We start from the raw sequence: 24,862 nt of genomic DNA on the forward strand, positions 1-24,862 counted from the left end.
AGTCTATTTTTGTGTGTGGTGTAAGGAAATGGTCCAATTTCATTTTTCTGCATGTGGCTGTCCAATTTTTCCAACACCATTTATTGAAGAGGCGGTCTTTTTTCCATTGGACATTCCTTCCTGCTTTGTCGAAGAATAGTTGACCATAGAGTTGAGGGTCTATTTCTGGCCTTGCTATTCTGTTCCATTGATCTATTTTTCTGTTTTTATGCCAATACCATGCTGTCTTGATGATGACAGCTTTGAAATAGAGCTTGAAGTCCGGAATTGTGATGCCACCAACGTTGGCTTTCTTTTTCAATATTCCTCTGGCTATTCAAAGTCTTTTCTGGTTCCATATAAATTTTAGGGTTATTTGTTCTATTTCTTTGAAAAAGATGGATGGTACTTTGATAGGAATTGCATTAAATATGTAGATTGCTTTAGGTAGCATAGACAATTTCACAATATTTGTTCTTCCAATCAAGGAGCATGGAACATTTTTCCATTTCTTTGTGTCTTTCTCAATTTCTTTCATGAGTACTTTATAGCTTTCTGAATATAGATTCTTAGCCTCTTTGGTTAGGTTTATTCCTAGGTATCTTATAGTTTTGGGTGCAATTGTAAATGGGATTGACTCCTTAATTTCTGTTTCTTCTGTCTTGTTGTTGGTGTAGAGAAATGCAACTGATTTCTGTGCATTGATTTTATATCCTGACACTTTACTGAATTCCTGTATAAGTTCTAGCAGTTTTGAAGTGGAGTCTTTTGGGTTTTTGACATATAGTATCATATCATCTGCGAAGAGTGATAGTTTGACTTCTTCTTTGTCAATTTGGATGCCTTTAATTTCCTTTTGTTGTCTGATTGCTGAGGCTAGAACCTCTAGTAATATGTTGAATAGCAGTGGTGATAATGGACATCCCTGCCGTGTTCCTGACCTTAGCGGAAAAGCTTTCAGTTTTTCTCCATTGAGAATGATATTTGCGGTGGGTTTTTCATAGATGGCTTTGATAATATTGAGGTATGTGCCCTCTATCCCTACACTTTGAAGAGTTTTGATCAGAAAGGGATGCTGTACTTTGTCAAATGCTTTTTCAGCATCTATTGAGAGTATCATATGGTTCTTGTTCTTTCATTTATTAATGGGTTGTATCACATTGATTGATTTGCAACAGCTTGCAGCCCTGGAATAAATCCCACTTGGTCGTGGTGAATAATCCTTTTAATGTACTGTTGAATCCTATTGACTAGTATTTTGGTGAGAATTTTTGCATCTGTGTTCGTCAAGGATATTGGTCTGTAGCTCTCTTTTTTGATGGGATCGTTTTCTGGTTTTGGGATCAAGTTGATGCTGGCCTCATAAAATGAGTTTGGAAGTTTTCCTTCCATTTCCATTTGTTGGAACAGTTTCAGGAGAATAGGAATTAGTTTTTCTTCAAATGTTTGGTAGAATTCCCCTGGGAAGCCATCTGGCCCTGGGCTTTTGTTTGTTGGGAGATTTTTGATGACTGCTTCAATCTCCTTACTGGTTATGGGTCTCTTCAGGTTTTCTATTTCTTCCTGGTTCAGTTGTGGTAATTTATATGTCTCTAGGAATGCATCCATTTCTTCCAGATTATCAAATTTGGTGGCGTAGAGTTGCTCAAAGTATGTTCTTATAATTGTTTGTATTTCTTTGGTGTTAGTTGTGATCTTTCCTCTGTCATTCATGATTTTATTTTTTGGGGTCCTTTCTCTTTTCTTTTGGATAAGTCTGGCCCGGGGTTTATCAATCTTATTAATTCTTTCAAAGAACCAGCTCCTAGTTTTGTTGATTTGTTCTATTGTTTTTTTGTTTTCTATTTCATTGATTTCTGCTCTGATCTTTATGATTTCTCTTCTCCTGCTGGGTTTAGGATTTCTTTCTTGTTCTTTCTCTAGCTCCTTTAGGTGTAGAGTTAGGTTGTATAACTGAGACCTTTCTTGTTTCTTGAGAAAGGCTTGTTTTGCTATATATTTTCCTTTCAGGAGTGCCTTTGCTGTGTCCCACAGATTTTGAACCGTTGTATTTTCATTATCATTTGTTTCCATGAATTTTTTCAATTCTTCTTTAATTTCCTGGTTGACCCATTCATTCTTTAGAAGGATGCTGTTTAGTCTCCATGTATTTGGGTTCTTTCCAACTCTCCTCCTGTGATTGAGTTCTAGCTTCAGAGCATTGGTCTGAAAATATGCAGGGAATGATCCCAATCTTTTGATACAGTTGAGACTTGATTTAGGTTCCAGGATGTGATCTCTTCTGGAGAATGTTCCATGTGCACCAGAGAATAACGTGTATGTATACTTTTGCTTTGGGATGAAGTGTTCTGAATACATCTGTGATGTCCATCTGGTCCAGTGTGTCATTTAAGGCCTTTATTTCCTTGTTGATCTTTTGCTTGGATGATCTGTCCATTTCAGTGAGGGGAGTGTTAAAGTCCCCTACTATTATTGTATTATTGTTGATGTGTTTCTTTGATTTCGTTATTAATTGGTTTATATAGTTGGCTGCTCCCACGTTAGGGGCATAGATATTTAAAATTGTTAGATCTTCTTGTTGGACAGATCCTTTGAGTATGATAGAATGTCCTTCTTCACCTCTTATTATAGTCTTTGGCTTAAAATCTAATTGCTCTAAGGATTGCCACCCCTGCTTTCTTCTGATGTCCATTAGGATGGTAAATTGTTTTCCACCCCCTCACTTTAAATCTGGAGGTGTCTTCAGGGCTGAAATGAGTTTCTTGTAGGCAATATATAGATGGGTTTTGTTTTTTTATCCATTCTGATACCCTGTGTCTTTTGATTGGGGCATTTAGCTCATGAACATTCTGGGTAACTATTGAGAAATATGAATTTAGTTCCATTGTATTGCCTGTAAGGGGACTGTTACTGTATATTGCCTCTGTTCCTTTCTGATCTACTAATTTTAGGCTTCTCTTTGCTTAGAGGACCCCTTTCTATATTTCCTGTAGAGCTGGTTTGGTGTTTGCAAATTCTTTCCGTTTTTGTTTGTCCTGGAAGCCTTTTATCTCTCCTATTTTCAATGATAGCCTAGCTGGATATAGTATTCTTGGCTGCATGTTTTTCTCGTTTAGTGCTCTGAATATATCATGCCAGTTTTTTCTGGCCTGCCAGGTCTCTGTGGATAAGTCTGCTGCCATTCTAATATTTTTATCATTGTATGTTACAGACTTCTTTTCCCGGGCTGCTTTCAGGATTTTCTCTTTGTCACTAAGACTTGTATATTTTAATATTAGATGACGGGGTGTGGACCTATTCTTGTTGATTTTGAGGGCGGTTCTCTGCACCTCCTGGATTTTGATGCTTGTTCCTTTTGCCATATTAGGGAAATTCTCTCCAATAGTTCTCTGCTCCCCTCTTTCTTTCTTTTTTCCTGGAATTCCAATTATTCTAATGTTGTTTTGTCTTATGGTGTCACTTATCTCTCAAATTCTCCCCTCGTGGTCCAGTAGCTGTTTTTCCCTCTTTTGCTCAGCTTCTTTATTCTCTGTCATTTGGTCTTCTGTATCACTAATTCTTTCTTCTGCCTCATTTATCCTAGCAGTGAGAGCCTCCATTTTTGATTGCACCTCATTAATAGCTTTTTTTATTTCAACTTGGTTAGATTTTAGTTCTTTTATTTCTCCACAAAAGGCTTTTATGCCTCCCGAGAGGGTTTCTCTAATATATTCCATGCCTTTTTCGAGCCTGGCTAAAACCTTGAGAATCGTCATTCTGAACTCTAGATCTGACATATTACCAATGTCTGTATTGATTAGATCCCTAGCCGTCGGTACTGCCTCTGTTCATTTTGTCCAGATAAGAGTATATGAAGGAGCAAGTAAAATACTAAAAGGGTGGCAAAAACCCCAGGAAAATATGCTTTAACCAAATCAGAAGAGACCCCAAATCATAGGGGGGGGGGAGAAAGGGGATAAAAAGAAGTTCAGGACAAAAAAAAGAAACAATTATAAAAAGAAAATGAATAAAGAAAAAATATAAAGAAGAAAAAAATATATATATTAGATAAACTCCTTAAAAAACATTAAAAAATAAAAGGGTAAAAGTTAAAAACATTTAGCATCAGAAGAAAAAAATTGAAAAAAAAACCCAAATTAAATTAACTGCAAGACTAATGAATTATAGGGAGAAAGTCATGAATTCAGTGCTTTGCTTTGTCCTTCTCTGGAATTCTGCCGCTCTCCTTGGTATTGAAACTGTACTCCTTGGTAGGTGAACTTGGTCCTGGCTGGATTTCTTATTGATCTTCTGGGGGAGGGGCCTGTTGTAGTGATTCTCAAGTGTCTTTGCCTGAGGCGGAATTGCACCGCCCTTACCAGGGGCCAGGCTGAGTTATCCGCTCACGTTCGCTTTCGGGGAACTTTTGTTCCCTGAACGCTTTCCGTAGAATTCTGGAGGATGGGAATGAAAATGTTGGCCTCCCAGTCTCTAATCCAAAGGAGCCGAGAGCTTGGGTCCCCACTCCTCAGTGTGCCCCCAGAGGACAGCACCCAATAACTCCCGTCTCCCTGGCCTCTAGCCATGCTCTGAGCTCACCCAGGCTGTGACTGGTTCAAGGTAACCCTGAGCTGAGAGCTCACTCCTCAGCTCTGTCTCTGTATCCAGCTTCCCCATTCTAATACCTGCAAGCTCTGTGACACTCAGACACCCCTGATCCTTTTGTGACCCTGCGGGTCCTGGGGCCAAGTTGACCCCATGTAGGCTTCACCCCGGTTTAGCCTCTGGAGCGATGTCCCTCAGCGGAATAGACTTTTAAAAGTCCCGATTTTGTGCTCCTTGCTCTGCTACTTGTCAGGAGCCAGCCCCTCCCCTCCACGGTCTATCTTCCTGTCGCTTTGGATTCACTTCTACACCAGTCCTATCATTCAGAAAGTGGTTGATTTTCTATTTCTAGAATTGCTGTTCTTTTTCTCTTCGATCTCCCATTGGATTTGTAGGTGTTTCCAGTGTTTAGATAACCTATCTAGCTGATCTCCTGCTACCTGATGTAGCCTCAGCCTGCCACTTCTCCACCATCTTGATTCCTCTGTTTGTTCATTTTTCTATTGGGATATTTATGTTTTTGTTGGTTTATAGGATTTCTTTACATATTTTTCATACTAATTCTTTATGAGTTATATGTATTATAAATATCTAGAAGACATTGACCCTGTTGGTAACTTGCTCTTGTACTTCTGTAAGGCATCTTTTGATTAACAGAAGTGCATCTCAAACTGTTTCAGTGTAGGTTTTTGAGTGTCAGAATTTCCAAGACATTGCATGCTTGAAAATATTTGCATTAAACTTTCATATTTGTATTTGGGAAGATATAACATTCTAAGTTTACAGGTCTTTTATTTAGATAATTAAAAATAAAAATTCACTGTCTTCCTATATCTTGTATTGCTGTTTAAAAGACCCATGACAATTTGGTTCTTGTTCTCCTGAAGATGATCCACTTTTTCTCTCTGGAAAGTTGAGATAATCTTATTGCAATGAGACGTTCTCTAGATCAGTGTTTCTCCAAGCTTGATCCCTGGACCAGCACTGTCAGCATTCTTTTGGAAATGCAAATTCTAGTGACCCACCCCAGACCTACTGAATAAAAAAATCTTGGGGGCAACTCTCAGCAATCTGTATTTTAAAGACTTCCAGATGAATCTGATGCAAGCATATCAGGTGATACATGGAATCAGTATTGTAGATCCTTGCTACTCTAAGCACGGTCCAGAGTTCAACATCATTAGTCATAGATGTATCAAACATGATATGATGTTTGGTTAAATTGACTAAGCTTTCAAAAATGTTGTTTTTCTATAGAGATGATGAGAATGTAACATTCCTACTTCTTTCAACCTTATTAAAATTATTTGAAAAATGCTGGAGTGGAAAAGTTTTCTAACAAAGTTTATGTTTAAGTTTTATGTACATTGTTTATTACCTGATATATGCAGTACAGTTTTAGACTCTGATTTTCTTAATTTGCTCTTAAGAACCACTAGAGACATTGAACTTTGCTATTAAGATTAAATTTTCATTATTTTTTAACTTTGACTTTATATTACAGGCTTTGTCAGAAACTGCTGAAATGCAAACAGAAAAACAATTGTCAAGCCTATCTGGAAAAATAGAATGTGAAGGACCTAATCGTCATTTCAACACCTTTGTTGGAACATTGTATCTAAATGATAAAAGGTATAGTCTTTCACATCTCAAACATTTTTTTAAAATGGAAAATAAAGTGTGGCAGTTTTTGTTCTCTTGGTTGATAACATTTTAAACCTTTATACTTTTTCGTTTTTTAGTTGATGTTGAAATACCTGAGGTGTCAATATATTGTTTAAAAAAAAAAGGAATTTTTAAGTAAGGGAGGAAAGTGTATGGCATTTTTTTAATTGGTATATTTGCAAATGTAAAGACTAGAGAAGTTGTTGGTCCAAGTTCCCTTCGAGGACAAGCACTTAGCACATCCCTTGGGGTGCATTAGTGGAAAGAAAAAGGTTTTGAAATTCATCCAAGAAGAGAAGCCACTAAGGTTTCTGTTCGAAAATGAAGGATTTTTTTCCTAATTTCTACCCCACTTAGCTTCCATTTAAGACTTTTACAGAAACATCTTTGATATAGTAAGTTGGCTGTGCTGGAGGGGAGGAGGACAGGTAAATATGGCCGACTGAGTTTCCTTTGTGTGCTCTGAATGCCCACGTGTAATCTTTTCTGCAGATTACCAAGTCAGCACCCAGGTACTTATTCCTCCACCTAATCTTCCTGACAATAAGTTTTATAGTCACCCTACATACAAGAGATATTTTCTCTCTAAAAGTTTAGTCGACATACTTCTGAGTTACTGAGAAATGGATGCTAAAACATTGGTTTTTCATGCTCTTTTAGAAAGAGGTATTTCCTATAAAGACACAAATGTTTTTATTGCTCTTTACCCCCAAAGTTGAACTTGACAGAAAGAAATACACATAAGGTGAAAACTTACACTTGCTTTATATTGTGAAAAGAAAAGGAAAATCTTTTTTGGCTTACTTATAACTGCTCTTCTTTATTTTTAGCCCTGTTCCAATTGGACCAGATCAGGTCTTGCTAAGAGGTACACAACTTAAAAATACTCAGTGGATCCTTGGCATAGTTGTTTACACTGGATTTGAAACCAAATTCATGCAGGTAAAATAACTTGTGAAGTAGTATTGCCTCTAGATTAGTATTTATCTCTTGAATTTAGGAAGATTATTTCTGGGAGCACCTCAGTAGCTCAGTTGGTTAAGTGTCTGCCTTTGGCTCAGGTCATGGTCCCAGGGTCCTGGGATCAAGTCCCACAACAGGCTCCCTGCTCAACAGGGAATCAGCTTCTCCTCTGTTTCTCCTCCTGCTCAAGCTCTCTCAAGTAAATACATAAAATATTTTTTTTAAGGAAGATTATTTCTGTTTATTAACCTGAACATCGAAGGGAGGTCCATATTTCTTTTTCTTTCTTTTTTTTAAAATTTCTTTTCAGCGCAACAGTATTCATTATTTTTGCACCACACCCAGTGCTCCATGCAATCTGTGCCCTCTCTAATACCCACCACCTGGTTCCCCCAACCTCCCCCTCACCGTCCCTTCAAAATCCTCAGATCGTTTTTCAGAGTCCATAGTCTCTCATGGTTCACCTCTCCTTCCAATTTCCCTCAACTCCCTTCTCTCCATCTCCCCTTGTGGGAGGTCCATATTTCATTTTAGTCTATATGGCTCCAATTTATAGTAAGATTATTTTGGCCAAAATGACATTAAAAGTTCTGTGTGAATTCCTTCTCTTATGTACCATTCCTCTCAATCATTTTTTTTCTTTTTTTAATTCTATAATGAGCAAATATTTAATAATATGTATACAGACACATAAATGTACAGAAAACATTTAATGTTGGCAAAAATGGTACCAATCTGTACAGACTATTATGTGAATTGATATTTAAAACTTAAAATTACATTCTATATTAACATAGGGAGAGGCACCAGGGTGGCTCAGTCGGTTGAGGCTTGGACTCTTGATTTCAGCTCAGGTTCTGATCTCGAGGAGGGATTGAGCCCTTCATGCTGCTCCATGCTTAGAGCAGAGTTTGCTTAAACTTCTCTCTCCCTCTCCCTCTGCCCCTCCTCCCACCTGTGTGCTCTCTCTCTCTCTGTCTCAGATAAAAAAATAAATCTTTAACATGTGGAAATGATATAGTTACCTTAGAGAGTCTAGGGGAGAGAAACTATTATAAATATTGCTGCAGTGAACATGGATAGTTGCTTATTTATTTTATTTTATTTTTATTTTTACAGAAGATAAATCTCTAACATTGAAATTGTTGAAACAAAAGGCAGCATGTTTTTTGGAAGTTTTTATTTAAATTCCAGCTGGAGGGAGATGGGTGGGGAATGGGTTTACTAGGTGATGGAGATTAAGGAGGGTACTTGTTGTGATGAGCACCAGGTGTTGTGAGGAAGTGTTGAATCACAAAATCATATGCCTGAAAGTCAATTGCCATCTTTGTTTGGGAGTAGGAACTTCTTGCATGTTTATTATTCATGAGAACTTGACAGTAGGTCTACCCATTATACTATCTGCTAAAATACAACATTTGGCTTTGACTATTCCTTCTATAAATATCTCTTTAGTACCAATGTAAATGCCAGATGCTATGCTAAGACCTTGGGATCTAGTATACCTATTGCTTGTCCTTGAGTTTCTTGCAGTGTGTGAAGGAAGACAGTCGAGGTAACATAATAACAAGAGGTCCCTCAGGAGCGGTGAGTGTAGGACGTTCCATGTCTACATAAGAGCTCCATCCAGCATGATGTTGAGGCTGCTGTGGGGAAGTAGCATGTAAAGCAAGTTCAGAAAGAAGGGAGGCAGGTAGGACAGAACCAGGCCAAGAATTGGCATGTGTCCAAGGGCCATGTGGGCACTGCAACTCAGGATGACTGTTGTATAAATGGCAGAGAGAGAAGGCATGGAATGGTGACAGATGAGTCTGAGGAAAGTTGGAAGCTATATCACTGAGACCTGGGTACATTTTCTTGCAAAGCTATGACTGGTGACACTCCACTCTGTTTGTTTCCCAATTTCTTGCCTCACTTTTCTTCTTCTTCACTTTCCTCCTGCCCTGGCATTGTACCCTGCAACAATGCATTAATGGGTAAGATTTCCTTATACTCTGTATACTAGGAGCCCCAGACTAAGACAGTGATGCGAACATACTCTATCTCCAACTAGAAGTTTGTGTTTAGGCAGGGAACCAAGGGAAACATAGAACACACAGAATCATGATCCACAGTTCATTTGTAAAATGGCGACCCTCAAACAGTATCAAATGATCATGCTGTCTTAATTGTACACCTGGTAATACAACACTGCATCTCAGATTTAAATGTCTACTGTTCATGTAAGAAGCCCACTCCATTATCTTCACAGTGTGGCTTGTCTGTGGTGCAGCTCATGAGAAAGTATGTCCTTCTCTATGTTCTGTGAATGTAAATCATTGCAGAAGTTTATTATACATGTTGATTTTGTTGTTTTGGAATAACAGAAATCTCAAAGAGGGCTTTTCCATGACTTTAGGAAAGAAAAAACTAGTAAATATCAATATGTCCTTACTGAAAGATTTTAAGTACAATACCCTTAGTTGAAAACTGTTCTATATTGTACAACATTTGAAGAAATAACTTACACAGGTCAGCAAAAGAGAAGGAATGACATGATTGTTTTGGAGATATTATAAGTGTATATGAGCATAGATATATGTATATATATATACATATATATATAAATTATGTGCACACACACACGGATGTTCTCTAATAATAAGCTTAATGCAGTTAAACCTAGGATTTAAAGAAAATCTTGTTCCTGTGCTTTGTAAAAAAGTTGACTAATTGACAGTAATCATATTTTCATAACTTGTAGACTTTGAGGATGTTTCTACATTAAGAAAATGTAGAAATGGTAAACTTAACCTGGCAAAGTGTGATTGAAAAGTTAAATATATCTATCTCTCTATCTATATACACACAGATATATATGTCAATTATGTATGTTATATATTAAAAAATTAAATATACACATATTTGATAATATTTCAGTAGACCTCTGCAGACAATTTTAAGAAATTTACCGGCAAATCTGAAATGCTAATAGAAAATTATTTGAAACTGTCACTGTATTCCTAACCCAGAGTTTTGGTTTCCAATATGCATGTCAGAGCAGTTATTATACTGGTAAAATCTTGAATATTTTCCCAATAGACTCAGATGAAAGGTATCTTTCAGTGGTTCTTAAATAAACCAGAAATAATTCAAGAACTATAAATAGGAAAGCCAATAAATTACTATGGTCTTTTGATCTTTTCTGTTGTTGTGAGGGGAGATCTGTACAGATCACCTAGACTGATTTACCATATTTGATTTTTTTTATTTTTTTTTATTTTTTTAAAGATTTTATTTATTTATTTGACAGAGATCACAAGTAGGCAGAGAGGCAGGCAGAGAGAGAGAGAGAGAGAGAGGGAAGCAGGCTTCCCGCGGAGCAGAGAGCCCGATGCGGGGCTCGATCCCAGCACCCCGAGATCATGACCCGAGCCGAAGGCAGCAGCCCAAACCACTGAGCCACCCAGGCGCCCCACCATATTTGATTTCTTTTAAAACCCTAGAACTCTGGGGTCATCATCTGTGTGAATATTTTCTTTGTTAAATTAGTAAAAAAGCTTTAAGGACCAAAGTGGAAAGCCATGTCATTCAAAAATATGGCACACTTTTAGTCTTCTTAGTTATTTGACAAAAAAAGTGTTCTACTTTTCAACTGTTGGGATTTTTTTTTTTTACCTCTTTTTGCCATCAAAGTATTCATGCATTATAATTCCTTTGATTGTTTTTCATTCTTTTTGATGTGTGTGCATGTGCCATTATGCAGAATTCTATCAAATTGCCTCTCAAGAGATCAAATGTTGAGAAGGTGACCAATGTGCAAATCCTGGTGTTGTTCTTGCTGCTCCTGGCCATGTCCTTGGTGAGCTGTGTAGGGGCCATACTCTGGAATGAATGGTACGGAGAAGGCATTTGGTACATCAGGATGAAGGGTAAGTGTCCAAGGGTAGTAAGAAGATACCATTTTGGGGGTTGTAATGCTGTACCCCTAAGGATTAATGAGTTTAGAAAAAATATTTCCTTCTTGAGATTGTTCTGCCAGTTCCACATAATTTTGGCAGTCCAGAATAAAGAAGAGGGAGGAGTCAAGGCAGAAGAATGAGACTGTGAGCCAGACAGACAAGGCCTGCATTTTTGCCTCTGCCATTTAGTCACCAGGAGAAGGTGGACAAGGTCTTTTACTTCTCTAAGCATGTCCTTCCTCATTTGAAAATGGCCATAATATCCACCTCACTGGGTTAGTACAGTACTCTATGGACAATGAATGATGCCAAGAAAATGAGGACAAGGGACCCTGAAGGGAAGTCAGTGGTTACATTGACTAGAAGATCAGTAAAAGATTTAAAAGTAAACTGATCCTCGGCATTAAAATTCAGTCTTTTTTTGACTTATATCTTTCCATGTTTTCATAATTAACCATCATACATCTTTCTGCCTTTTCTCTATTAGCTGAGGATTTTAAATTTTTAAACTTCCGTTGAGAGGATCTGACTGGGAACATCTTAAAAATAAGGAAGCACGGAGTACTGGGTGTGGTGCAAAAATAATGAATACTGTTATGCTGAAAATAAATAAAAAATAAATTAAAAAAAGAAGCTAAGAGAAATACTTTGTACATTTGATTAAAAAAATCAAAGATCCATTCTTATGCAATCTAGATTTCTAGATGGTGCCTATCTAGTTTTTATCTCAAGCTTTTATATTTTCAATGATTTTGAAAGAGTAATCTCAACTTAAATGCATTTATTTAATTTGTCCTAGCCCAGGACTGTGAATATTATCTTATTTTGAAACAGACATAAATTCTTAAAGTCACTGATATTTTGATGTTGATAAAATGTGTCAATGTCTGCATACCCTACAAATGACCTATTTCTTTCCTTCTTGATCAGACTTCTTAAAAGAAGAAACAACCCTCAATGTTTCTATTTTCTTATATCCTGGTCACTCTTGGGTCCACTTACATCTGCTATCCACTTCAGCCAGTCTACAAGAATTTTAACTCAAGGATAGGAATCAATTTCCAGTTGCCAAACCCAGTGGTCATTTTTTTTTTAATTTTTAAAATTTTTAAAATTTCTTTTCAGTGTACCAGAATTCATTGTTTATGCACCACACCCAGAGCTCCATGCAACATGTGCCCTCTCCAATACCCACCATTAGGCTCACCCAACTTCCCACCCCCCACCCCCTCAAAACCCTCATATTGTTTTTCAGAGTCCATAGTCTCTCATGGTTCATCTCCCCCTCCAATTTCCCTCAACTCCCTTCTTCTCTCCATCTCTCCATGTCCTCCATGTTATTTCTTATGCTCCACAAATAAGTGAAACCATATGATAATTGATTCTTTCTGTTTGACTTATTTAACTCAGCATAATCTCTTCCAGTCCCATCCACGTTGATACAAAAGCTGGGTATTCATCCTTTCTGATGGAGGCATAATACTCTATAGTGTATATGGACCACATCTTCCTTATCCATTCATCTATTGAAGTGCATCTTGGTTCTTTCCACAGTTTGGTGACTGTGGTCATTGCTGCTATGAACATTGGGGTACAGATGGCCCTTCTCTTCGCTACATCTGTATCTTCGCAGTAAATACCCAGTAGTACAATTGCAGGGTTATAGGAATCTCCACACTCTTCTCCAAAGTGGCTGCACCAACTTGCATTCCCACCAATAGTGTAAGAGGGTTCCCCTTTCTCCACAACCTCTCCAACACACGTTGTTTCCAGTGGTCATTTTTAAGTGGGATCTAATTGGACCTCTGCCACCCTCTTCTGCTTAAAAAAAAAAATCTTTTCCCTATTTGATTCATAGAAACTTTGATCCACCTTTTAAATGCTGGCATTTTTCATGATCCTAGGTTCACCAGGAATGCCTCAACTTGGGTTCATAAATCTTGAAAATTTCATGAAAATTTCATTTTATATATGTATGTATGCATGTTTTATCTCCACAGAGGGGCCTTCACTGGTTTCTTAGGGATTATCTTGTCCAAGAAAATCCAAGAGCGTTCACTTGCTCTAATAATTTCACCTGTTATCCATCAGTTGATGTCCTCTACCTGTTTGCCACCAGCTCAGATTGCTCTATGAATAATGAACTCATTGTTTTCCAGGTATCATGTAAATTTCTTAACTCGGAATGTATAAAACTAAATTCATCCTTTTTTTCCTCAAACCATTGTCTTTTTCCAGTATTCTTCATGTAAATTTTAGCTACTGCCATCCAACCGTCATCCAAGCTGAAAACATGAAGGTCATTCTTACCCCCTCCTTCTCAGTTTCCTCTTTTCCCCACTCCTACGCCTATGGCCTTCACCATCCAATTAGTCTCAAAGTTTTCTTCATTCTACCTTTTCAATATTTTCTCTGTGTGCACTCTCCTTTTCATCCCCGGACAAGCACCACAGTTGTCTAACTGGTCGTCCAGACCTCAGTCAAGCTCTACTCCAACCCATTCTTCATACAGTTTCCAGAAAAAGATTAAAAATAGTTATGAATAGATGCAGTTGCTTCAGTGTATGCTGTTGTTTACACTGGCTTGGTGGACTACTGCCTGATGGCCCACTGCTTGTTTTTGTAAATGAAGTTTTATCAGAGTACAGCCATGTCTATTCGTTTATGTATTATCTGTGATTGCTTTCAGTGCTACAATAGCATAGCTGAGTAACTGAAACAGAGACTGTATGTCCTGTAAAACCTAAAATCTTTACCCTCTGGCTGAAGACTTGTGGCCTACGGGGTCAAGATAAATCTCCTTTAGCATGCCATATCAGGACTTTAATGACCTAGTCCTGTCTCCATCACCTGATTCCCCACCACTTCTTCCTGAGCACTTGGTCTCTATCCAGAGAAGACTGACTTCTGTTCTCTTTCATGATCCTTCCATCCACCAGTTGCTTCAGCATCTCTCGGCCTTTCATCTTGAGCTCTTCCTTCTGCCTCAAATGCATCCTTTCTTGACTGGACACCTGTCACTTCTCATTTCAGTCCAAGATGAGGCCTTACCTTCTCCGGAAGCATTTCCTATATCTTGTCTCCCTCTTTTAGTTTAATTAGGATCCCTATTGGCTTCTCTAGTGATATCCTTAATAGATATCATTCCATTTTTATGTTTTTTTAATTATTGTTTGTGCCTCCTCCTCCCCCCAGCTAGATTGTGAGATTTTTGAAAATTATGAATTTTGGAGAATCATTGTATCTTTAACTCCAAGAATAGTACCTTTTCATAATAGGAATTCAGTAATTTTTTGGCTAGAAGAAATAATTTTATGTTTAGAAGCAGAACTGTATAGTTTTCTAGTCCAGTCCCTTGTTTCATGAAAGTGTAACAGATTCTGTATATTTGCCAAAAAGCACAGAGGAACTTATTGGCTTATTTGGAATGAGAATACATAATTGGCTCTGCACTATACCACTCTACCCAGGATATTCTAGGCCAAAAGAAGAAAAAGGTATTGAGCAATTAAAGTGTAACTGTATTTTCAGTAATTAATAAATGTTGCAAAGCACTAAATCTCTTGTCTCTACTTCTCTGTCCATCAAATGGTCATAATAATATCTGCCACCAGTATTCCTGAAAGAATGATTTATGACCATGAAGTCATGCAGTAAGTATAAAAGTATAATCATGTCAAATAAGGGGAAAGTTAGTAAACACAATGGTGGTTAAGAGTTTGAGTAGATATGATAGCAAATTAAACTTGACTTTTAAAGTGACAGAATTTAGAAATCTAGATTTAACTACTATTCTAAATTAGAAGTGTGCTCCCTTTTTGGGAAAAGTGAACATAAAATTTTAACTTAAAATTATCTAATTTTGTCTCTCTATATATGTATTTGTGTTTAACTCATTAAACTTTACAAATCAATTTGTGTTCTTTCAGTTATAACCCCACCTCCCATAACTCAACATATAAATGTAATGTTTAAGGTTGAAATATAAGTTTTCAAAAAGACCTGTATAAAGCAATATATATTTATCCCCTTGAATTCCTTCTAGATATTTTTCAGTAAATTTCTGTGACATTAGATTGATTTTTTTTAATCACTTCCCCTTCACCCCCACAGATCTTTCTTTCACGTAAAAAAATTTTTAAAAAATTGTTTTATTTTTATTAACATATCATGTATTATTAGCCCCAGGGGTATAGGTCTGTGAATTGCCAGGTTTATACACTTCACAGCACTCACCATAGCACATACCTTCCCCAATGTCCATATCCCCACCACCCTCTCCCTACCCCCCTCCCCCTGGCAACCCTCAGTTCGTTTTGTGAGATAAAGAGTCTCTTATGGTTTGTCTCCCTTCTGATCCCATCTTATTTTATTTATTCCTTTCCTACCCCCAAAACCCTCCGCATTGCCTCTCAACTTCCTCATATCAGGGAGATCATATGATAATTGTTTTTCTCTGATTGACTTATTTCACTCAGCATAATATCCTCTAGTTCCATCCACATCATCGCAGATGGCAAGATGTAACTGTATTTTCCACTTTCATTTCTTTTGATGGCTGCATAATATATATATATATATATATATATATATATATCTCACATCTTTATCCATTCATCTGTTGATGGACATCTAGGTTCATTCCATAGTTGGCTATTGTGGACATTGCTGCTATAAACATTCAGGTGCATGTGCCCCTTCAGATCACTACATTTGTATCTTTAGGGTAAATACCCAGTACTGCAATTGCTGGGTCATAGGGCAGTTCTATTTTCAACTTTTTGAGGAACCTCCATGCTGTTTTCCAGAGTGGTTGCACGAGTTGGCATTCCCACCAACAGTGTAGGAGGGTTCCCCTTTCTCCCCATCCTCGGCCAGCATCTGTCATTTCCTGACTTGTTAATTTTAGCCATTCTGACTGGTGTGAGGTGGTATCTCATTGTGGTTTTGATTTGTATTTCCCTGATGCCGAGTGATGTGGAGCACTGGATGTCTTCTTTGCAGAAATGTCTGTTCATGTCTTCTGTCCATTTCTTGATTGGATTATTTGTTCTTTGGGTGTTGAGTTTGATAAATTCTTTACAGATTTTGGGTAATAGCCTTTTATCTGATATGTCGTTTTCTCCCACATCTTCTCCCATTCTGTCAGTTGTCTTTTGGTTTTGTTAACTGTTTCCTTTGCTGTGCAAAAGCTTTTGATCTTGATGAAGTCCTAATAATTCATTTTTGCCCTTGCTTCCCTTGCCTTTGTGTTCCTAGGAAGAATATGCTGTAGCTGAGGTCAAAGAGGTTGCTGCCTGTGTTCTCCTCAAGGATTTTGATGGATTCCTTTCCCACATTGAGGTTCTTCAACCATTTGGAGTGTATTTTTGTGTGTGGTGTAAGGAAATGGTCCACTTTCATTTTTCTGCATGTGGCTGTCCAATTTTCCCAACACAATTTGTTGAAGAGACCATCTTTTTTCTATTTAACATTCTTTCCTGCTTTGTTGAATAGTTGACCATAGAATTGAGAGCCCATATCTGGGCTCTCTATTCTGTTCCATTGATCTATGTGTCTGTTTTTGTGCCAGTACCACACTGACAGCTTTGTTATAGAGCTTGAAGTCTGGAATTGTGATGCCACCAACTTTGGATTTCTTTTTCAACATTCCTCTGGCTATTCAAGGTCTTTTCTGCTTCCATGTAAATTTTAGCATTATTTGTTCCATTTCTTTGAAAAAAAAAAGATAGAATTTTGGTAGGGATTGCATTAAATGTGTAGATTGCTTTAGGTAGCATAGACATTTTCACAATATTTGTTCTTCCAATCCATGAGCATGGAACATTTTTCCATTTCTTGGTGTCTTCCTCAATTTCATTCATGAGTACTTTATAGTTTTCTGAGTACAGATTCTTTGCCTCTTTTGTTAGGTTTATTCCTAAGTATCTTATGGTTTTGGGTGCAATTGTAAATGGGATTGACTCCTTAATTTCTCTTTCTTCTGTCTTGTTGTTGGTGTAGAGAAATGTGATTGATTTCTGTGCATTGATTTTATATCCTGACACTTTACTGAATTCCTGTATAAGTTCTAGCAGTTTTGGAGTGGGGTCTTTTGGGTTTTCCACATAATGTATCCCATCATCTGCAAAGAGTGTTAGTTTGACTTTGCTGATTTTGATGCCTTTAATTTCCTTTTGTTGTCTAATTGCTGAGGCTAGAACTTCTAGTACTATGTTGACTAGCAGTGGTGATAGTGGACATCCCTTCTGTGTTCCTGACCTTAGCAGCAAAGCTTTCAGTTTTTCTCCTTTGAGAATGATATTCACTGTGGGTTTTTCATAGATGGCATTGATGATATTGAGGTATGCACTCTCTGTCCCTACACTCTGAAGAGTTTTGATCAAGAAAGGATGCTGTACTTTGTCAAATGCCTTTTCAGCATCTATTGAGAGTATCATATGGTTCTTGTTCTTTCATTTATTAATGTATTGTATCACATTGATTGATTTGCAGATGTTGAACCAAGCTTGCAGCCCTGGAATAAATCCCACTTGGTTGTGGTGAATAATCCTTTTAATGTACTGTTGGATCCTATTGGCTAGTATTCTGGTGAGAATTTCGCATCTGTGTTCATCAAGGATATTGGTCTATAGTTCTCTTTTTTGATGGGATCCTTTTCTGGTTTTGGGATCAAGGTGATGCTGGCCTCATAAAATGAGTTTCCTTCCATTTCTATTTGTTGGAACTGTTTCAGGGGAAAAGATATTACTTCTTATTTAAGTGTTTGGTAGAATTCCCCTGGGAAGCCGTCTGGCCCTGGGCTCTTGTTTGTTGGGAGATTTTTGATGACTGCTTCAATGTCCTTGCTGGTTATGGGTCTGTTCAGGTTTTCTATTTCTTCCTGGTTCAGTTGTGGCAGTTTATATATCTCTAGGAACGCATCCATTTCTTCCAGATTGTCAAATTTGCTGGCATATGGTTGTTCATAGTATGTTCTTATAATTGTTTGTATTTCTTCAGTGTTGGTTGTAATCTCTTTTTTATTTATGATTTTATTTATTTGTGTCCTTTCTTTTTTCTTTTTGATAAGTCTGGCCAGGGGTTTATCAATCTTATTAATTCTTTTAAAGAACCAGGTCCTAGTTTCATTCATGTGCTATACTGTTCTTTGTTGTTGTTGTTGTTTTGTTTCTACTTCATTGATTTCTACTCTGATCTTTATGACTTCTCTTCTCCTGCTGAGTTTAGGCTTTCTTTGTTATTTCTCCAGCTCCTTTAGTTGTAGGGTTAGGCTGTGTATTTGAGACCTTTCTTATTTCTTGAGAAAGGCTTGTTTCACTATATATTTTCCTCTCAGGACTGCCTTTGCTGTGTCCCACAGATTTTGAACCATTGTGTTTTCATTATCATTTGTTTCCATGAATTTTTTCAATTCTTCTCTAATTTCCTGGTTGACCCATTCATTCTTTAGAAGGATGCTGTTTAATCTCCATGTATTAGGGTTATTTCCAACTTTCCTCCTGTGATTGAGTTCTAGTTTCAGAGAATTGTGGTCTGAAAATAGGCAGGGAATGATCCCAATCTTTCGGTACCAGTTGAGACCTGATTTGGTATCCAGGATGGGATCTATTCTGGAGAATGTTCCATGTGCAGTAGAGAAGAATGTATATTCTGTTGCTTTGGGATGGAATGTTCTGAATATATCTGTGATGTCCATCTGGTCCAGTGTGTCATTTAAGGCCTTTATTTCCTTGTTGATCTTTTGGTTGGATGATCTGTCCATTTCAGTGAGGGGCATGTTAAAATCCCCTACTATTATTATATTATTATCCATGTGTTTCTTTGATTTTGTTATTAATTGGTGTATATAGTTGGCTGCTCCCATGTTAGTGGCATAGATATTTAAAATTATTAGATCTTCTTGTTGGACAGACCCTTTGAGTATGATACAGTGTCCTTCCTCATCTCTTACTGTATTCTTGGGCTTAAAATTCAATTGATATGATATAAGAATTGCCACACCAGCTTTTTTTGATTATTTTCCACTTGCTCACTTTAAATCTGGAGGTGTCCTTGGGTCTAAAATGAATTTCTTGTAGACAGCATATTGATGTTTTTTTTAAATTATTTTTATTGCCATCTAAAAAAAATTATTTATTTATTTATTTGCAGCATAACAGTATTCATTATTTTTGCACCACACCCAGTGCTCCATGCAATCCGTGCCCTCTATAATACCCACCACCTGGGACCCCAACCTCCCACCCCCCTGCCACTTCAGACTCCTCAGATTGTTTTTCAGAGTCCAGAGTCTCTCATGGTTCACCACCCTTCCAATTTCCCCCAACTCCATTCTCCTCTCCTACTCCCCATGTCCTCCATGCTATTTGCTATGCTCCACAAATAAGTGAAACCATATGATAATTGACTCTCTCTGCTTGACTTATTTCACTCAGCATAATCTCTTCCAGTCCCGTCCATGTTGCCATACCACCCTGAACACGCCCAATCTCGTCTGATTTTTTGCCCATTTTTTGATATGATTGTCTGTTTTGTGTGTGTTGAGGAGTTCTTTATAGATCCTAGATATCAACCTTTTGTCTGTACTGTCATTTGCAAATATCTTCTCCCATTCTGTGGGTTGTGGGTTTTGTTTTGTTTTGGTTTTTTTATCCATTCTGATACCCTGTGTCTTTTGATTGGGCATTTAGCCCATTTACATTCAGGGTAACTATTGAGAGATATGAATTTAGTGCCATTGTATTGCCTGTAAGGGGACTGTTACTGTATATTGTCTCTGTTCTTTTCTGATCTACTACTTTTAGGCTCTCTCTTTGCTTAGAGGACCCCTTTCAATATTTCCTGTAGAGCTGGTTTGGTGTTTGCAAATTCTTTCCATTTTGGTTTGTCCTGGAAGCTTTTTATCTCTCCTTCTATTTTCAATGATAACCTAGCTGGATATAGTATTCTTGGCTGCATGTTTTTCTTGTTTAGTGCTCTGAATATATCATGCCAGTTTTTTCTGGCCTGCCAGGTTTCTGTGGATAAGTCTGCTGCCAATATAATATTTTTACCATTGTATGTTACAGACTTTTTGTACCAGGATGCCTTCATGATTTTCTCTTTGTCGCTAGGACTTGTAAATTTTACTATTAGGTGACGGGGTGTGGACCTATTCTTATTGATTTTGAGGGGGGTTCTCTGCACCTCCTGGATTTTGATGCTTGTTTCCTTTGCCATATTGGGGAAATTCTTACAATATTTCTCTCCAATATACCTTCTGCTCCCCTCTCTCTTCTTCTTCTGGAATCCCAATTATTCTAATGTTGTTTTATCTTATGCTATCACTTATCTTTTTAATTCTCCCCTCATGTTCCAATAATTGTTTGTCTCTCTTTTGCTCTGCTTCTTTATTCTCTGTCATTTGGTCTTCTATATCACTAATTCTTTCTTCTGCCTCATTTATTCTAGCAGTAAGAGCCTCCATTTTTTGTTGCACCTCATTAATAGCTTTTTTGTTTCCAGCTTGGTTAGATTTTAGTTCTTTTATTTCTCCTGAAAGGCCTTTTATTTCTCCAGACAGTGTTTCTCTATTATCTTTCATGCCTTTTTTGAGCCTAGCTAGCACCTTGAGAATCATCATTCTGATCTCTAGATCTGACATATTACCAATGTCCATATTAATTAGGTCCCTAGCCTTCGGTACTGCCTCTTGTTCTTTTTTTTGTGGTGAGTTTTTCTGCCTTGTCATTTTATCCTAATAAGAATATTTGAAGGAGAGAATAAAATACTAAAGGTGTGGTAGAGAGCCCAGAAAAATGTGCATGCACCAAAGCAGAAGAGATCCCAAATTGTGAGGGAAAGAAAGGGTAAAAAGAAATTCAAAAAAAATTTTTTAAAATAAAGAGAAAAAAGGAAATATAAATATTAGACTGGTGAATAGAACAGAGCCACACACTTAATTTTGGGAGTATTTTGGTCTCTTAGAAGAAACTACCTCCCAAATTTTTAAAGAAAGAAAAACTTTGTATATATACAAAAATACAAAAATAAGTGTAAACATGATGAAGGGATGGAATAGGACTGTAAAGTTGAAAATTTTTAAAATATTCTAAAAAAGGAGTTGATAAGATAAGTTGTTTGGGAAAAGAAGGAAAAATAAAGTGGAGAGAATTTGCTCAGGCTAGAGCCTAGAACAAAGCCCTGTGCTAGATTTAGGGTTAATTTTGTTCCATTAGAAGAGGTTGTATCCCAAAACTTTTTAGAAGGAAAAATACCTGTGTGTGTACAAAAAATAAAGTTAGATACAATGAAGGATAAGATATGACTATAATAATGAAGGTTCAGAAGATTTTTTTAAATGAAAGGTATTGTTAAGATAATCTAGTTAAAAAACCTTAAAAGAGGAAAGAGTAAAAGTTAAAAAAATTAGAATAAGATAAAAATTAAATTAAAAATATTAATTAACTTTGCATGACTAAAGAATCATGGGGAGAAAACCATGAATTCCATGCTTTGCTTTCTTTTCTGGAATTCCGCTGTTCTCCTTGATAAGTGAGCATGGTCTTCGCTGGATTTCTTGTTGATCTTCTGGGGGAGGGGCCTGTTGTAGTGATTCTCAAATGTCTTTGCCCGAGGTGGAATTGCACTGCCCTTACCAGGGGCTGGGCTAGGTAATCTGCTGGGGTTCATTTTGGGAGATTTTGTTCCCTGAATGCTTTCCATAGAGTTCTGGAGGACAGGAATGAAAATGGCGGCCTCCCAATCTGGCCAGGAGAGCTGAGAGCTTGGGGCCTTGCTCCTCAGTGTGCCATAGGAGAAAAGCACTCAATCACTCCTGTCTCCCTGGTCACTGGCCGTGTGCTGAGCTCATCCAGCCTGTGGCCGAGCATCTCTGTCTCTGGCACACAGCCCTGCCTGGAGTCTCTATACCCAGCAGATACCTGCTGCTCCTCAATGGAGGTCTCCTCGGATCTGCCACTTGTGGGGTGCCTGCTCAAAGGACAGTGGCCCAACTGCACCACAGATCACAGTGTAAGGTAACCCTGAGTTGAGAGCTCACTCCTTAGCTCCATCTCTGTCTCCAGCTTCCCTGCTCTAATACCTGTGAGATCTGTGACACTCCGACACCCCCAATCCTTCTGTGACCTTGCGGGACCTGAGACCATGCTGTCCCCGCAAGGGCTCCACCCCCACTTAGATTCTGGAGCAATGTCCCTCAATGGAGTAGACTTTTAAAAGTCCCGATTTTGTGCTACATTGCTCTGCCACTTGCTGGAAGCTGGCCCCTCCCCCCACAGTCTATCTTCTTGTCGTTTTGGATTCACTTCTCCGTAGGTCCTACCTTTCAGAAAGTGGTCAATTTTCTGTTTCTAGAATTGCTGCTCTTCTTCTCTTTGATCTCCTGTTGGATTTGTAGGTGTTTGGAATGATTTGACAAGCTATCTAGCTGATCCCTTGCTACCTGATGTCATCTCAGCCTGCTACTCCTCCACCATCTTTACTCTTTCTCTGTTAGATTGAATTTTTATTGGAAAATTACTCTCTCAAATGTGTCTACCTCTTTAAAAATGAGTATATCATGACATGTTTCAATTTTTTTCCCCTTTTCCTTTTGGCTTCACTTTTCTTCTTTCCCTGAGTTTTAAAAATCACTATTTCTTTGTCTTCAAGCCATGTAGTTCCAGGTAAATAAAATGTCATTCTCATTCTCCTCCACTCATCTTCGCCATTTAACAAACCCCCTTCTCCAAAACTTTGCTGTGCCTTTATTCTGGGCCTTTCACTTTGTGCTTTTGTTGCTAGTCTCCGTGTTCAGTGCTATCACAGAATTCATCATGCCATAATTCCTGACTCATCTTACTTTCTCAAACTGCATCCAAAGCTCCCTGATGGCAGGGTCTATCTCTTGCTAGATCTTGTACCTTGATACTTGCCATCTACCCTATTATATGGTTGTTGCTTCAGGGATTCCTTAAAAGCCATTTTGATGTGTCCATTTAATTATACTTTAAAGAATTTTCATGCAGAAATATTCACAGTTATAACAAGTAATAACACAAACAAACGTGAAGAAAGATACTGCCTAAAGCTGTGACATAGTTCTTCTGATCTTCTTCCACAGAATACATCTCCCACAGCTTAGGGTTTGACTTACTGGTGTTCATCATCTTGTACCACAATCTCATCCCCATTAGCCTGCTTGTCACTCTGGAAATTGTGAAATACATTCAGGCCATGTTTATAAACTGGGTGAGTATTAAAATCAGATAATTTTAAAAAAAGCAAAAATAGTTCTCTCTTGATCTGTGGCTTTGGATTTGAAAATCAGCATAACTAGTTTATCACCATGGGGCTAGCACATGGGCCAGTTGTGCTTTTGACAGTAAAGCCAAACACTGTCAACCTGACCTAGCTGTGCCTGGGTATCTCTGAGTCACTCTTGAGGGCACCATTGTTGTAGATATTTTTCCTAACTGAAAGAAAGATTTAAGAGCTAGTGGCTTAGCAGCAACTGTAAAGAGATAGCCCATTAAAATTGAAGATACTCTAGAGAAGGGGAGTCCAGTAGACTTATAATAGATTTACATATCTTGGCAAGAGTGAAACAGCTATTCCAGAATGCCCTCAAAATAAGGAAAAGATTTCTTAGCTGAAAACCATGCATTCATTTAAGCCAATACTTAATGACATGTGACTGAATGAATTTACCAATTTGAATGTATGTTTGCAATTTTCAGTTCTATTTAAACTTTTTTTTAAAGATTCTATTTATTTATTTGTCAGAGAGAGCGAGCACAGGCAGACAGAGTGGGAGGCAGAGGGAGAAGCAAGCTCCCTGCTGAGCCTGATGTTGGACTCAATCCCAAGATGCTGGGATCATGACCCGAGCTGAAGGCAGCCGCTTAACCAACTGAGCCACCCAAGTGTCCCTTCAGTTCTATTTAAAAAGATATTTCCTGGAAATAAAATTTTTGCTAGGTATCTCATTAAAATGTGTCAAGGAATTACCGTCACTGGAAGTGTATTATCTTTTACAACCACAAAATGAGATAGAGTGCTTTTAAATGTATTCTCATTTACTTTTCACAGTAGCACTGTGAGATCTATGTTATTGCCCCCACATTATGGATGGAGTAGCTGCAAAACACCCTTAGGATTCCACAGAGTGTCTGAGGCAGAGCCAGGATTTGGAAACCAAGTCTTCTGACACCCAAACCAACGATACACTGACATTTATTTTTGTGTAGCATTGCCTCTCCTGAATCAGCTCTGGCAATGTACATGTAAAACTAGAACCAAGACTCTCTAAGTATTCTAGACTTGCCATTTTGAATTCTTTCTCATGTCAGCCATGTCAGAACACCAGTGGCAGTAGAGTTGATCTGAAGAAATTTTGAGCCTTGTTCTGATTGTGTGGGTTGGCTATTTTGTTCATTTCTTGCAGGATGAAGATATGCATTACAGAGGAAATGATGTCTATGCCATGGCCAGAACATCCAATCTTAACGAAGAGCTTGGGCAGGTGAGGACTATTTCAGGGACTGGGTATGTGACAGGAACTTTGAAGAAGGTGGATCTAGGGAGAGTGTGAGCAAAGTCGAAGTGCTGAATTCAGCCATAGGCAGTAGTGAATGTGATACCCATATGGAGCTTCAAAAGTAGGATTTGTTAAAAATATTGATAACCCATCATGGGTTGCAAGTAGAATGGGCCTGATACAAGTTATTAATGTGCTTATGAGAGAG

General features: G+C 37.9%; 1 protein-coding gene across 3 annotated transcripts in view; it reads left to right on the top strand.

Annotated features, from left to right (window-relative positions):
- LOC309848543 (phospholipid-transporting ATPase IB-like) overlaps positions 1-24,862 on the top strand; it is a 209,965-nt gene that overhangs the window by 13,680 nt on the left and 171,423 nt on the right. For 2 of the 3 annotated variants that reach the window (XM_082700264.1, XM_082700265.1), the window contains exons 3-7: positions 6,068-6,195; positions 7,059-7,170; positions 10,937-11,102; positions 23,239-23,366; positions 24,562-24,639. In XM_082700264.1, coding sequence (XP_082556390.1) covers positions 6,068-6,195; positions 7,059-7,170; positions 10,937-11,102; positions 23,239-23,366; positions 24,562-24,639 — 612 coding nt within the window. The remainder of the gene's footprint in view (positions 1-6,067; positions 6,196-7,058; positions 7,171-10,936; positions 11,103-23,238; positions 23,367-24,561; positions 24,640-24,862) is intronic. The other variant, XM_082700266.1, reaches the window with a different exon arrangement.

The sequence above is a fragment of the Mustela nivalis genome (genome assembly GCF_964662115.1).
Source record: "Mustela nivalis genome assembly, chromosome: 15".
Classification (NCBI taxonomy): Eukaryota; Metazoa; Chordata; class Mammalia; order Carnivora; family Mustelidae; genus Mustela; species Mustela nivalis.